The sequence below is a fragment of the Blennius ocellaris genome (assembly GCF_963422515.1).
Source record: "Blennius ocellaris genome assembly, chromosome: 9".
Classification (NCBI taxonomy): Eukaryota; Metazoa; Chordata; class Actinopteri; order Blenniiformes; family Blenniidae; genus Blennius; species Blennius ocellaris.
The window spans coordinates 6,012,508-6,027,726 of record NC_137658.1 but is presented as its reverse complement, the minus strand read 5'-3'; the positions used below and the strand labels follow the sequence as shown (position 1 = coordinate 6,027,726).

At 48.0% G+C, this 15,219-nt stretch overlaps 2 protein-coding genes across 2 annotated transcripts in view; both read left to right on the top strand.

Moving 5' to 3' along the window:
* tmem265 (transmembrane protein 265) overlaps positions 1 to 15,219 on the top strand; it is a gene marked incomplete at its 3' end in the record, with an annotated part of 222,937 nt that overhangs the window by 183,347 nt on the left and 24,371 nt on the right. The gene's annotated exons all lie outside the window — the stretch shown is intronic.
* On the top strand, positions 10,572 to 14,529 carry npas4a (neuronal PAS domain protein 4a; the record flags this gene model as incomplete). The annotated part of the gene is made up of 8 exons (XM_080502013.1): positions 10,572 to 10,746; positions 11,122 to 11,276; positions 11,403 to 11,505; positions 11,628 to 11,937; positions 12,099 to 12,208; positions 12,363 to 12,498; positions 12,613 to 14,369; positions 14,501 to 14,529. 8 exons carry the CDS (start codon positions 10,572 to 10,574, stop codon positions 14,527 to 14,529), a joined length of 2,775 nt encoding a protein of 924 aa, XP_080358139.1.

The window sequence follows — 15,219 nt, the reverse complement described above, 5'->3', positions numbered from 1 at the left end:
CCTGAGAAAGGAACCATGTACAAATCCATTCAATGGCATCAGCCCACACTCCGCTCCCGTTACGCAACACCTCCGTCTATCTGCTCATCTCCAACATATGTCCAGGTGAGACGCGGGGAAATGAACACTCCAGCGCTTCTGTGCATCACGTCCGCCTGCCTCTGTGTTTCGCCCACTTTTATCAGCTCTTGACCTTTAGCGTGAAAACGAGGGTGAGAATTAATCGAGGGGCCACAGGACGCGGGGAGAATATGTTTTTTTTTTGGCGGGGGGAGGGGGGGGGGTAGCGGTACAGAGAGAGAGTCTCAATGAAGGATCTGCTGCACGGAGGTCTCAAATGATGTAACACATCTACATCACGTCACCATGGCAACCCCGCATCAGCACCAACCGACTGTGGGGAGAGGGAATCTGCGCTGGTATGTTACAGTACAGTACCCGGGGAGAAAAAAGTCTGTCTGTGTCCACGGCAGGAAAAAAACAAACCCACAGCAATAATATAAATTATACGTGCAAAATACATAATTAATAACTATTATTTCAGCTCTGAGCAGTTAGGGGGGAAAAAAAAGACGGATTCACATGTTTCACCTTGAAAACTACATGCAGCGTGAGTCTCTTAAATATTTCAGCCTTATCCTTGAGCAGACACACGTTCACCCTCTCGGTATAATAAAACCTCTCCGTCCTCAATAGAAACATCCAGGCTATTTACCGAGTTACCGTCCCTCAGTCTAAGTATAAATCTGGGGACCTTGGGGAGACAGAAGACTCGAGCGCCACTGAAGAGAACTGTTGAAAAACTTCTGTCCCCTGCTCTGAAACTCCGGTCGGCTAAAAATACCCCGGGTATTGAAAAGCGAAGAGAAAAGGCACAAGGCTACTGGCTCACAAAGCCAAACGGAGAGAAGGAGGCAGGCGCTGACGGAGGAGGGCGGGGAGGTGAGGGGCGGCGGTGTGGGAGGAGCCAGGTGGGGGCGTTTGGATGGTTCGTATTGACGGTGTGCGCGTCTGTCCGTCTCTGTGTCGACGGACCCGACGGCTTCAGATCTGAAGCTGCACCGAGCGGCAGAGGATGTTTGATTCAATGTTGCACCAACGCACAACAATCACCAGTGTTTTAGGGGTTTATTTTAACTTATTTTGTAAAAATCACAATATATATATATGATAAATCTTACTCGTTCTGCAACACGTCCCTCACACAGAACATCAACCTGCAGGCTAACGATCATATTTTCACTTTTACTATCAGACACTGGGTCAGTGTGAAGGCGTAGCACAGGCTCTAGCAGCGCCACCTGCCTGTCACACTCATATTTGGAGATCTGACACCAAAAGTTCACCCTGCTGGATTCCAAACTTAGACCTTTTAATTTTTTTGGTCAAACAGCCCACAAAGCGACGTTTGATGACTTATTTTAGCAGAGAAGATGACGGGAGGATCCGCAGGAACAACAATGACCAGGTGCTAAACGGATACGTTGGCGGTTCACAGGTCACCACAGTGAATAATCCCTCCGGGTGCAATGTGTCACGGTCACAAGTGAACTATTATTAACGTTACGGAAGACTGTGAATGTCCGTCAAACATAAACCGTCACTTTCTCTAAATCAGCCTTTACTAAAAAGTTGATGGAACTATTTCTATTCTATTCTGAAAAGTAAGTTGCATCAACTTAAAGAACTTTGCTGATATGTTCTTCGTCTCCATCCGTTTGATAAGCATTGAAATAAATGACATTTGTACAGTTTCAAAACACATCGTTTGACTTTTAAATCACAGTTTTGCATGAATGTGACCAGAAGCACAACACCCAACATGTTGGAGATCTTACGTAACTAATTTGAATATGTGCTGCAAGTAAACAAAAACTAAAAAAAGAAGGGTTTTTACCTGGAACATCCCTCTGATGAGAAACCTACAAGTTAAAACCAATAGTTATGAAGCGAAGATGTGTGTCACATGTGCTCTTTTTTCCATGTTGAATATCAACTTTGCCAGATTTAAGGACCTGATTCTTAAGGCCCATCGGCTCGTCAGCCTCACCTGAACTCCTGAATTACCTAAATTATTATTATGATGGTTTTTAGTTTTTTTTAAAATCCCCCCCCTTAACTCCTCTTTACTCCACATCCCCTCTCTCTGGCTCCGGCTTGGATGCAGGAGTGGGAGGCGTTGCTAGGCGACAGATTAGCTCCTTCCTTTCAAGAAGCAGAGAGCAGACCTCGACTCTCCGGGTGTAAAAATAAACAGAAAGAGAAAAAGACAATCTTGGGGGGGGGGGGGGGGACAAGTATCATTCACCTCTGCCATAAGAACCTCGCTCTTTTGTTCAACCAGAAAACGTTCCCCCTGTCCAACCCGGCCCCGCTCCGCCTCTTCATCCCTCCTCATCCTCACCGTGAAGGGCTCTAAAAATACGCCGCTTATTTATAACTTCATTTACATTCACGATCACCTCGCAATCACTGTCTTGATGCTATCAGAGCGGAGTGCGGCGGACTGAAGTTCCACAGCGCGGGGCTGCGGTGGAGACCGATGAGCTGTCCGCTCTGTTCCCTGTGATGTGGTGACTCAGGTTGTGGAGGAACACGCTGCTCGTCCCTCGTCCACAGCTCCACTCGCTGCCAACGGCCGGAGCTGTGAAAGTCACACCTGTTGGCTGCACAAAATGTGTGTGTGTGTGTGTGTGTGTGTGTGTACAGAAAGCCAGAAAAAGGCTGCCATTTGCACGTCTGCTCCCTGTGTGTGTGTGTGTGTGTGTGTGTGTGTGTCTGTGTGTTTGAGGTAGTGGCAGAGTGTAACTGTTGATGAATGGGTGAGTGTGCGACTGAATTAGTAAAATGTGACTGAATGAGTTCAGAGGGTATTCGAGGCAACATGTCCGTGACACACACACACACACACACACACACACACACACACACACACACACACACACACACACACACACACACACACACACACACACACACACACACACACACACACACACACACACACACACACACACACACACACACACGGTTTTTCACACCAGCCTGTTGCTCTGAACACTTGTCATCAACAACATTCAACTTCTGTCCTAAAGTTGACGAACCTCATCAAAATGCCCTTTTATCGACACTCTCGCCTGCGATGACGGTTTATTTCGAGGAGCTGCACTAACAAGGACACACACATTGGGTAACGCTTGCTAATTTATGCGCTCAAAGTTTAGAAAACAGCATTGGTCTGATGAACATTACAGGTTATAAGGAACAACATTAATGATTAAAAAAAACCCACCCTTCGTGCAGTGTCTTTTTGCATTTTGAGGTTGTATTAGGCTGGAATGGTGGGAAAGTGGTTGGCACTGCCAATAAATCCAGGTTAGTTTTTGGGCAGGAGGCTTTTCCACAACAGTTCAGGGCCAGTTCCCTCTCACTTGTACTGTTTTGAGATCTCTGAAGTTGAGCGCTGCAGGGTAGAAGTGAACTTGCACTTTGGCGCAGACTTAAAAATGCCAAGCCCGGCCTGAAAGGATGTCTGAAAGAGGAATGGATCCGATGTGAGTGTGCGGTGAAAGAAAGCGCCCCCTGGGTGACACAACGACTCAGGTTTCCTCGCATAATCAAAATACAGGATGTGTCCGGTTAATTGGCGAGTGTGAAAGTCATGTAATGGAGTGAAGACCCCGGGTCTTTATAATATGCTGTTTTTTTTAATTCTTAAATATTTAATACTGAAAATTGGAAAGCCTTTTAGCAATAAATGTCCTTCTGTTGAAAAGATGAGACAATGATTCAGAAGGTGCATTTGTGGGATGCGCCATCAAACTCAGGTTTCCTTACTGACAATTGAAGACACTTCCAGTGATATTAAAGCAGTTGAATAGCATCAGTGTCGCAGAAGACAAGAGGACTTTTCCCTGCGTCTTTACATCAAATTTCCACTTCCTGCAAATGACCCCAAACACTTCAAGTAGTGATCGGTTCCACTTCAGCTGCCAAAGTGTTCATACTGCTCCTTTTCTTTCTTTCCACTCAGTGTTGGCCATAAGCAAATGGAACAAACTCACCACTCCGTCATTTTGCCTCTTTTGTGTATTTATATTTACTCCCAACGCTGCACATCTGAACAGTGACAACTGGCTCAGTCAAAAAAACTAATGAAAAACAATCATTTTCTCATATAAATGACGTTTTCAAACCAGACAGGCCAGCTGTACCAGACGTGTTCTTGTGAATGAGTAAAAAGATTGAGAGAGTGGGTAAACAACGAGAGGGAGCGATTGATTGAGAAAAAAAAAACTGGATGAGGGTGAGTGAATGAGCGAGAGGCCGAGTTAATGCGTCTGGATGAGCGGCCGCAGTAAAGAGACCAAATGAGCCTCGACATGAATATTGAGACAAACAGGAGTTCCTGGCACAAAGACGGCTCACTAATTGGATTCATTTGAGTCCATTTGCTGTCAGGGAGACGGAGCACTCCCCCCCCCCCCCACCCCCCCAGCTCTTCAGCCGTGCGCCTCTCCACCTCCTCCCATCCATGATACCGACACAACCCCGTCACCCTTAATGGCAGCGACTCTCATGACAACCGCGACAATAGCGGCGCTTCAGACAACAGAGTGTGTGGGACACTGGGACAGCTTAAGTACCTTACAAGACTGCCGGGTGGAGACAAACAAACAACTCTGAGTGTTTTTGTTTTGTTCTGGGAGCCTCTGCATAACACTGTGTGCTATTTTTTTTTTGTGGAAAGTCTGCCGGCGTTGCTTTTTCTTGGGAAATCTCTGAAAACAGGCGGCATCATGAGGAAAAAAAACTCGAAACGTGCCTGGTCACGAATCCACTGGAGAGAAAATTCACATGTGCAACAGGATGTCAGAGTTTTAAGCTGCTCGAGCATTAAAAGAAGGCAAAATAAACCTGGAGAATTCCAACCAAAAGGGACGATGGAAGACTCGAGTATAGAAGTTATGACGGGAGGATGTGGTGCTTTTTTTTTTTTTTTATCAAAAAAAAGGATGTAAGATATGTGATATCAATCAAAAATACATTCAATACATACAATACATTGTCCTTCTTCCCTCTGAGTTTGACAATTGACCTCTTCCCTACCTTAAATTAATTTATCCCCTTTTTCATTTTTCAGATATATTTTTTCTATCTGCTTACTTTGATTTTATTTATTTATTTATTTATTAGATGTAACTATCTATGTTTACTTCATTTTTACATTGTCTTTAATGTTCAAAATGTTCTATAAATAAAGATTCTTATGCCTGACCAAGGCGCTATTACGCCAAAATCAAAGCGGAATCATGTCACATGTACTTTTTTATTTTTATTTTAATCAAGTACAATTCTTCTTCTTCTTTTGCCCAATTACATGTGTCTAATTTCCCAAATTTTCCCCATAAAGGATGAATCGACAAATTGAGAACCTGAAAAAAATGCGAGACAAAAAAACTAAAGTTTCAAGAACATTTTAAACATGTTAAACAACCTGCAGTAACGGGCCTGTGAGGTTTTCCAAAACATGAACGATGTGATTCCACAATAAGATTCTAAGACGATCACAGCTAATTTATGGATTCGTTTTTTTAATGGATGCATTCAGGTGAATCACGTAACTCCGACCTTTATTATTATAATTTTTTTCTCCCCTTTTTAAATTTGGTGGGTGTGGCTTATAGTTAGGTGCACTCAATAGTCCAGAAATGACAGTAATAGCAATAGTAGCAGACGTGAGTATTGTTAGCATTCATGATACCGTTTCTATGTAAAACTGTGATCACCACTAACAACGGCAGCTTAATAACTATCAGAATAATCTGTGGTGTCGAGAATCAAAGTTGGCGGAAAAAAACATTTCAAAGTCTGTCGTCCTTTGGTGGAATGAAGAACGTGGCCCTGTAATGGTTGCTCTGATGGCGTCAAATAGGAGACAAAGCCACAAACGTGCTTATTGCCTAGTTAATGATGCAGCACTCTTAAGTGTTTCGTCTGCATAATTGCATTTTAAAGAAAAGAGGAACTCTGAAATAATTATAGCAGAATTTGAGAGTTTTACTCACTAATGACACCAAGATGCCAGAACGATTCCGCGAGACGTTTCACAGAGTACAACCAGCCTTTCATCACTCGATTGTTGGAATAAAATGAACACAGATAAAGATAAATCCGGAGATTGTGATGAGGAAAATGTAGATGAAAGTTTGTTACTCCAAAACACAGCTTGAGAGACAAAAGTATTGCATTTCAGTGTCATTAAAAACAAAACAAAAAAAAAAAACCTTCTTACAGCCGAGATGGGAGAAGCTTTCAGTACGACTGAAGACATGCAGGCTGATTCCTGCCAAATGCCGCCGTAATGCTCTGTACTAATGGTGCACCAGTGTGCGCTGTTGAGCGAAGAGTGTCAGTTGCTATAGAGATGTTTTCTACAGCCACTGCCTGTGTGGTGGTGGTGGTGGCGGCTTTAGATCTGCACAGGTTTGGATGCATTTTAAATCTACCTGACCGTGTATCCATGAAATCTCTTTAAGAAATGCAGGAATCTGTGCTGTATGTTCCTCATACGGTTAAATTAAGAAGAGTTTGAAGCATTTTTTTTTAATGGCATATTTAAAACTCTGCTGCAAAGTTGTTTTGTTACTTTTTTTTTTTATTGTAGGCTATATGTCACTATATTGCACTTAAAGAAAAAAAAAATCATCACTTTATCTTCTCCTGAACCTCCAGCTTTGTTGCGTGGTGATGCTGATACTGGCCTTGATTATAAAAGGTACAACACAGCTATAAATAGCGACAGTATAGATACTTGTAAAGATTCAAGCCTTCTACTTTATATTCTGTAACCGTGTTGAGATGCAGGGTATATATCTTCCATGAGGAAAAAAAAAAAGAGAGAGAAAAGAAACATGCCGAGATGTATAGAAACCAAGTAATTGGGTTCCACTTCTTCAGAAGACTGGCCGTCACATTGAGAGATAGGCTACGGTTCGGAACAGGTTGCCATGCAAGTCCATCTTGGCAACGCGCTGAGAGACGATCACGTACGGCCATTTTGGAGTCAGCAGTTAAACTGACACGCGTGTCTTCGGCCCGGGGCATCTGGAGACAGAAGGAAAGCGGTGAGCTCTGAGAATACCTACCGCTGCTCCACTGATCCATCAGTCGAAGGCGAGCAGGAGGCCGGACCTGGTCCTCTGGAACACCTGAGCTTCACCAATCACCCTCAAACGCATGTTTTAAGGATCCATCCTCCTAACTTTTGGGGAATTTGGGTTTTACTACTCAAGTGCAGGTGTGTGGAACTGAGTTTTATCTTAAATCCTGCAAATAGTACAATAGGTGCAATAGGCAGCAGGTAAAAAAACAATGACTTGTTGTCATGCTAGGGAGTAGACTAAAGATTTAACACACAAATAAGGACCGTAAATGTCTGAGCTGCAGCACAACGTGTGTTTACTGGCATTATGAGACGGTAGAGAACAAGCAGTCGTTCAGGTCGACACAAAGGAAAAGAACAATAGTTTGTCATTATGGCTGCTTTTACTGTCATTCCTGAACTGTTTCAGCTCCACGGGAGAACTAAGGTGATCTGCTGGGAAATATTAGTATTAAAAACCGATGACAACTCCACTTTAATCACGACGAAGTCGATTTAAAAAACAACAACAGTGTTTCGTAGAATAGATAATCCCGTCTATTGTCGGAGTGAACTGCACAAGGGAACAGAAGTGACGCTACATCCAGGATAGCCAAAAGGAAAACTGATGTCTCTGTCCTGACGTATTATGGTCCCCGCTTTAGCAACAGACTGGTGATGTATCTCGCCCTGCTCCGGGGCCAGTTCACCCATGTGATGTGCAGCAGAGATGACAAACACATATCTCTCATTTGCACTGCTTCGGGGGGCTTCGAAGGCAAATTAAAGGCCGTGCAGATAAAATGTGGCCACTGAGGGGAAACAACTAGCTCATTTAAGGCATATTTTCATGGAAGGGGCGGTGAATTCTTCACACATTATCCGGTAACAATTTAGTATCTTCAGGCTGGACCAGAACCAGCGATGGAGATTAAAGAAATGGAAGCCGATGAGGCTGAGTCATCCGGAAAGAGGAAGACAAGAAGCAGACCCGCAAGCACCTGACCGGCCAGGACACGCACACGCACACGCACAGAAATATGCCACAGTAGATAAACAAGCGGTGCAAAGCAATCAATATTGTTTACTAAATGTGCCGTGTCCTGTTGACTCCGCCTCCATCTCTATTTATCTGGCTAAAGACAACAACATGTGGATCTGGAAAGCGAAGAGATCACTCAGTCAGGTTTCATCTTGTTTGGTTTGCTCGGGAGGACGTCACACTCACTTGCATCGTTTTATAGTATGGAAGTAAACAAAGCCTTCAAAAGAAAATATGATCTGTCGCCGCACACAGGCTCCAACCAGAGGAGATCGAGTATCAATCACCTTTTTGTAATTTTCTTCTGACAAGAAAATGGGCAGAATATTTTTACCCCGTCCAGTCCCTGCAAAATAAGAATGGAAATGGCAGACTGGGGAATAAAACTGGTGTCAGAGGGGTTCATATGTTTTTTTCTGATTGAAAGCGCGCGTACGTGTGTGTGTGTGTGTGTGTGTGTGTGTGTGTGTGTGTGTGTGTGTGTGTGTGTGTGTGTGTGTGTGTGTGTGTGTGTGTGTGTGTGTGTGTGTGTGTGTGTGTGTGTAAACACACTACAGGGTCTATTCTGGGGGGCTCAAAGTAAAACCTCCTCTCTATAAATAGGAGGACGCGAGCAGGATGCGGGGGCGCGCCTCCCAGTCCTAGTCGGTCACCGGTGAGATCTATTTTTAGAAACAGCATCGCGTAGCTCACGTGAGACCCGAGACTGGTTTGCGGGTTGCGCAATCCCGACTGGTGTTTGGGCGCGCTACAAATTATTCATGAATGCCATTCATTAAAATGGCTCTTCATTGAGATTTTGGTGATGTATATTACGAGATTTAAGAAAGAAGGGGAACACATGACAGAAGAATACTACAGTAGAGATGTGTCATTGTATTATTTACCATTAATGTGATGAAGCATATCATTAAAAATAAGTTATGTATTTGTTTAACTCAGTAAGAGTTTGCAATCCATAGTTTATTCCATGCTATATCCCGAATGAAAATTGCAAAAAAAAAAAATATGAATTAATATTTTTACCTTGTTTTGACAAACCTGTGCACTGCAGTGAAATGGTGAAAAGGGGGGGGGGAAATATGTCTCTGGAGTGAGTCACATAATGCAAATCAGATTTAAACACGCAGAGGAAATCTTCAATGCGCTTTTAAAAGAATCTACCGAGGGAACGATAATATGGCTTTCTAGAAGAGGCGAATCTAAAATTGCGCTAAAAGATGGACGCAGGCGTCGTATCAGCATCCAACCGACACAGAAACGGGGGTGATCAGTGTAGGTTTATGGATTTAAAGCTGCTCATAGGTTGACAGGAGGCGATGGAGCGTCGGAGCGGTGCGCCCCAGCTTCCGTGTCCGCCTCCTGCCACCGCAGCTCGGTGACCGAGCGGCTCTCCTCCAAGCGTCAGCCTCCATCAACGCACTTTTTCACAGGTTGACGGTGTAAATGTGCCTCTAAATGAACGTTACAATCGCACCGAAAAGAGCACCTGTCGTGTTTTGCTGACGGGTCCTGGGCAAACAGGCACTGACGGGCACAGCCTTCCTCAGGTGCCAGACGTAGCCTATAAACACAGAAACCTCGTTCGTATGCAGCCCAGCCTCTCTACACCCCCCTCCACCCCTCCACCCCACCATCCACACACCCCCTCCTCCTCCAATACACCGGAGTCCGGTGACTCCGTTTACGTTTTACGCTCGCTCCGCCCCTTACTCGGTTTTGTCCAAATCGGGCTTTTTGCGTCGCCGGAGCTCCCGATTTCTGCCCGACGTCATCGCCGAGTAGAGGGAAGAGCTGACGTCGGAGCAGAGTCACCGAGAGGAGAGGGCGCACGGGAGGGAGGGAGGGGAGACTCTCACCATCACCAGCACTGATATGAGACATATCCATCGCTCCCCCCCCTCCCCTCCCTCCTTCTCCACCGCCCTCCCTCCGTTTTACGTCGGTGTTGGTGCGTCGGGAGCCCCCCTGCTCCGGCGGAGTCCCAGGCTATATAAGTGACCGGCGAGCAGAGTCCCTCAACCAGATTTACGGGTTCCCGACCTGTGCGCGAGAGACGGCGACTACAGCCGCCGATTCAACCTGCACTCCGAGAGGAGGGACACGGATCCAGCATCCGAGCTGGACGCGGTGGAGGAGCTGCGGCTGACGGAGAACGGACAAGGAGGAGGTTTTCGGAACCTTGCTCTGGGAAAAAAACCACGGCAGCTGAGATGAAAGTCCAATAACACGGCTCTTCCACTTCCGACCACCTGTCCCCCCAGCACACCTCGGAGACAGGGCATCTTTTGGCCGCGGCTCGACGAAACAGCGGCACTCCGCTCGCAGCTCTCCAACTTACAGCCGGAGGAATTCCCCGCAGCCCACCGCGGCGCACCGGCCACCATGTACCGCTCCACCAAAGGCGCATCCAAGGCTCGACGGGACCAGATCAACGCCGAGATCCGGAACCTGAAGGAGTTGTTGCCCATCTCCGACGCAGATAAAGCGCGGCTCTCGTACCTGCACATCATGTCCCTCGCCTGCATGTACACCAGGAAATCCGTCTTTTTCACTCAAGGTAAGCCCGAACGACCAGCGACCTGTTGATGAATCCGCCGCCGCGTGATCGCACTGCGCTCAACAAGTGTTCCGAGCGGCGCTGCGGGCGCTCGAATCGTCATGAATGTGATTTTTAGGGACGAGATTTAACACATCGGCTAGTTGTAGATTAGAAATCAATCTGTTTAAACGTGTCCGATCGGCGATTCTTGTCTCTGTCCGCGGTACTGAAACGCTGTTTACGCCGCGAGAGTCGTGTCGCTGTCCGCGGTGCTGAAACACACTGCGGAGATCAGATACACTGTGTTCTTTCTTATCAGATGCAGGTTTTTATTAACACATCTGGGGGTGTATTTCTTCTTTCTTTATTTTATTTTTTAAAATTTTCCTCTAGACGTGGGGACTGCCGAGGAGAGCGCAGAGTTTCTGTCGTTTCACGAACTGTCGGAGTTGGTGCAGGCGCTGCCGGGCTTCCTGATGCTGCTGACCGGGGAGGGGAAGCTCCTGTACCTGTCAGACAGCGTCTCTGAGCACCTCGGACACTCCATGGTGAGTCCACGCCACAAAATGACGCATCCGCAGTTTACAAGGAAAAAAAAAAAAAAAAAAGCGCATGCCTTAATTTTTTAGGTAAATCGCATTTTTTTCTTGACATTTTTTTTCTTTTTTTTTTAGGTGGATCTTGTTGCGCAGGGGGACAGCGTGTATGATATCATCGACGCCTCCGACCACTACATCATGAGAAACAACCTGTCAACCTCCACGTCACTCGAGATGGGTAAGAGGCAAATATGTTTTCACAAGTTCATGTCGAACTTTCTATGACAATGTATTGATATGTAACAAACCGATCGTTTTTTTCCCCCTCTCTCTCTCTCTCTTTCTCTCTCTCTTCCACAGATCGTCTTTTCCGCTGTCGCTTTAACACCTCCAAGTCCGTGCGCAGACAGAGCGCCGGAAACAAACTGGTTCTGATCCGAGCCCGCTGCCTCTCTCCCCCCGCCACTTCCGCCGCCTCCGGGTCGTACTGGACCTCCAACCCGGTGTGGGTGTGCTTCTGCTCCCCTCTGGAGCCCCACCCGACCCGCTCCAGCCCAGGGGCAGAGCGGGAGTCCACCTCCGCCCCCCCTCTGACCGAGACCAGCTTGTTCCTGGCCTGTTTCCACTCTCAGCACGGCCGGGACATGAGGCTGCAGACAGCACAGGACAGGTGAGAACCCACCCCCCCCCCCACCCCCCCCCCCCCCCCCCCCCCCCCCACTCATCCAACTGTTGCGAGAACGTGAATTCAGATTTTTCTTTAGTTTGTGTATAACTGCAGTGGTTGAAGTATTATCCCAGTAACTCATCACCGCCCACTCTCCCCTGCAGTGTGAGCGCCTATCTGGGCTTTGATGTGACAGCTTTGCGCTCTCGCTCCTGGTACGGCCTCCTCCACCCACAGGATCTGTCACATGCCTCTGCTCAGCATCGTAGCCTCTGTAAGTGTACTCTTCACACATACCTCCCAGTTACAACCAATCCGTGCCCACACGATTACACACATTGTGCCCGCTGACACATCCACACGGCGCAGAACACTACGATGATTAACAGGATTACACACTCATGCCAACTCGTGCTGTCGTTCCACAGTGAGAGAGGGAGGAGAGGGCCGAGCTGAAATGGTGGTGCGAGTGCAGGCTGAGGACCAGTCGTGGGTCTGGCTGTACATGGTGCTTCAGCTGCAGCCTGGAGAAATCCCCATCAGCAGCAACAACTACATCATCAGGTATTTTTACTGGCTCCTCCTTCAACCCACGTCATTCCATTCAAACGTCTTGCAAATCACAAGAAAAAGTAAGTTTAACTCTCCTTTTTTCTTTTTTCTTTTTTTTCCTTTCAGTGATTCTGAGGCCTGGTCAGTGCGTCAGCAACTCAGCTCAGAGCAGACCCAGCTGACCCTGGTTCTGAACACGGGCACCTCCCAGCAGGAGGGCCTGAGCCTCCAGTCCCCAGACACCCTGTCCAGCCCCGACCAAGTCTTCACCCCGGGCAGCAGCGGCTTGTCAGCCCAGTCCTTTGACTTCAGCACCGCCGGCTGCAGCGTCGGCTCCTCCGACGAGCCGGGAAGCTCCACCACCGAGCCCATGCAGGTGGAGGGTGACCCCCGCTCCAGTATCTCCTCCCTGGAGGAGGAAAGCTTCTTTCAGCAGCATCCCACCGAAACCCCCTCAGCTGCCTCCTCCCCCACTCCGGTCACTGTCGAAACAGTAGCAGACTTAGACTTTTTAACCCAGAACATCCTCCTGCCGCCCTCCTTCCAGCTCGATCCGCCGCTGCCGGCTCTCCCCCTGCCTCTCCCACCGGTGCCCACTTCACAAGCTCAGCAGACCAAAGAGTTTGTGTGCACGCCCCCGTACACCCCCCAGATCGGCGGCGCCAGCTTCCCATTCGGTGAACCGCTCTTCAGCTTCGACCCGACCGGCACCACGACTCCCCCGCCCTCTGCAACCACCGCCACAGCCACCACCTCTTTGGCCCCCGCCGCGTCCTCCACGGCCCCACCCACCACCGCCTCCAGCCCCACTCCCCCCACCACCCTCTCCACCAAGCTCCCGCTGGCACTTCCCGACCTGCTCTTCCCCGTCGAGCCCTGCAGTGGGTCCCTGTACGAGAAGCTGCCCCCGACGCCCGACAGCCCCGGAGACGGGGACTGCACGGTGATGACCCTGCCCGAGGTGCGGGGTCCACTGTATGTCGACGTGCCCCTCGGGCCCCTCCAGTATCCCCCCGAAGGCCTCCTCACACCTGAGGCGTCGCCCGGCAAACAGCCCTGCCCGTCCTTCTTCTCCCTGGAGAGGGAGAAGGAAATGGCAGAAATATCCCTCTTAGCCCAACACATTAGCTCCCTGGCAGAGGGATTCTACCTTGATCCACTCTTGTCCAAATTCTCCCCTCCCTCCATCTCACCCTCCCCTTCCCCTCCCTCACCCTTCATGTCTCCAGCCATGGAACCTGCTGATTCAGTCCACATGCTGAGGGAGTTTTATCCCATCAAGGCGTGGAGAGGTTTGGACATTCCACTTTTCCTTGACGACGATGATTCTCTGTTTGAAGAGAGCATCCTAGAAACTCTCCTCCAAGACGACCTCGCCCCGTCACAGTCGCCCGACCTCTCGTCCCCCTCGCCCTCCCCTACGCCCGACCCCACCACCAGTCCGACCTCTCCCCTGACCCCAGTGTGCTGGCGCCAACCCTCCCAGTTTGAGGGAGTGGGCCACGTCTGTAGCGTCCGATCGGCGCAATGTAACGTCATGGCAGGGTGCGGGGCGACCGTGGCGACTGAGGCCGGGGTGAAGGCGGAGGGGGAGGGGCTGGCCGAGGAGGCCATGGAGATCGAGGTGGTGTCATCTCCCGTGTCCTCCTGTTCCTCCATCCCGGCCTCCCCTCCCCTCATCCTCACCGCCTCCCCGAGCCCCGCCACCTCCACGCCGATCGCCTCGCCCACGCCCGCCGTGTCTTGCACTCAGTCCCTCCTGGAGGAACTGGCCGTCCTGGAACCCATGTTTGGGGCAGGTGCCTCGATCGCCCCTGGCTTAGGGCAACAACCTGAGTTGTATCAACTCCAATGTCATCCATCGCCACAGTGCTTCCACAAAGGTGAGAATCTGACATTTGTTATGGTTTAAAAAACAAAAAAACAAAAAAACAAAAATAAGATGAATGATTGATTGAGAAATCCACTACTAACCGCTCTCTTTCTCTCGTTTCTTTTTTTCTGTGTCTTTCAGATGGGAGTGGAAGTGTTCCTCCGTTCTAAAATAAGTCTGTGACTTACTTCATTAAGTATGGCATATTGTCATATTTTGTGGAGCCCCTTTTACTGAAAAGTAAAAAATAATTAAGTGTATAAATATACATAATGTATATACAACTTAAGGACTTTAACTCCTACGTGTCTCCTCAGAACAAAGATTGGCTTTATATTTTTGTTCAGTCATTAGTCTGTATACTACTACAAACCTGGTGCAACATTGACATGACGGTGCGACTGCATGGACCCACAACTGACTGGGTTCTGAGTCCATGTGGCGTCACAGCTTTTCTGTTACATGAGCTTCAGATACGATCAGACAGAGAAACTTCTCTGAACTTCTAAGCGCTCTTTAACTTCCAGACGCGCATTTGTATTCACTCGTAGTGAAAAAAAAAAAAAAAAAAATCTGTTGTGAACAAAAAAAAAAAAGACATTCCTTGCTATTTCAACATAAGGAGATAAAATTATAGCACTTTTTTTGCCTGACATGCAGCAACGCAAACGCAAACCTCAAATGTATCGGGAGTCAAATGTTTACAAATCTCTGCATCCTTAGGATGAGCACTATCAGTACAACCCAGGGAGGTTTCTCACCTGAAATCTTCCGTCCAAGTTCTCGGAGCCGTTACAACTCCGGGTTGAAAAGCACTTAAATCCAGCCGGGCCTTCAAGGCCACATCGAAACCTACAAAC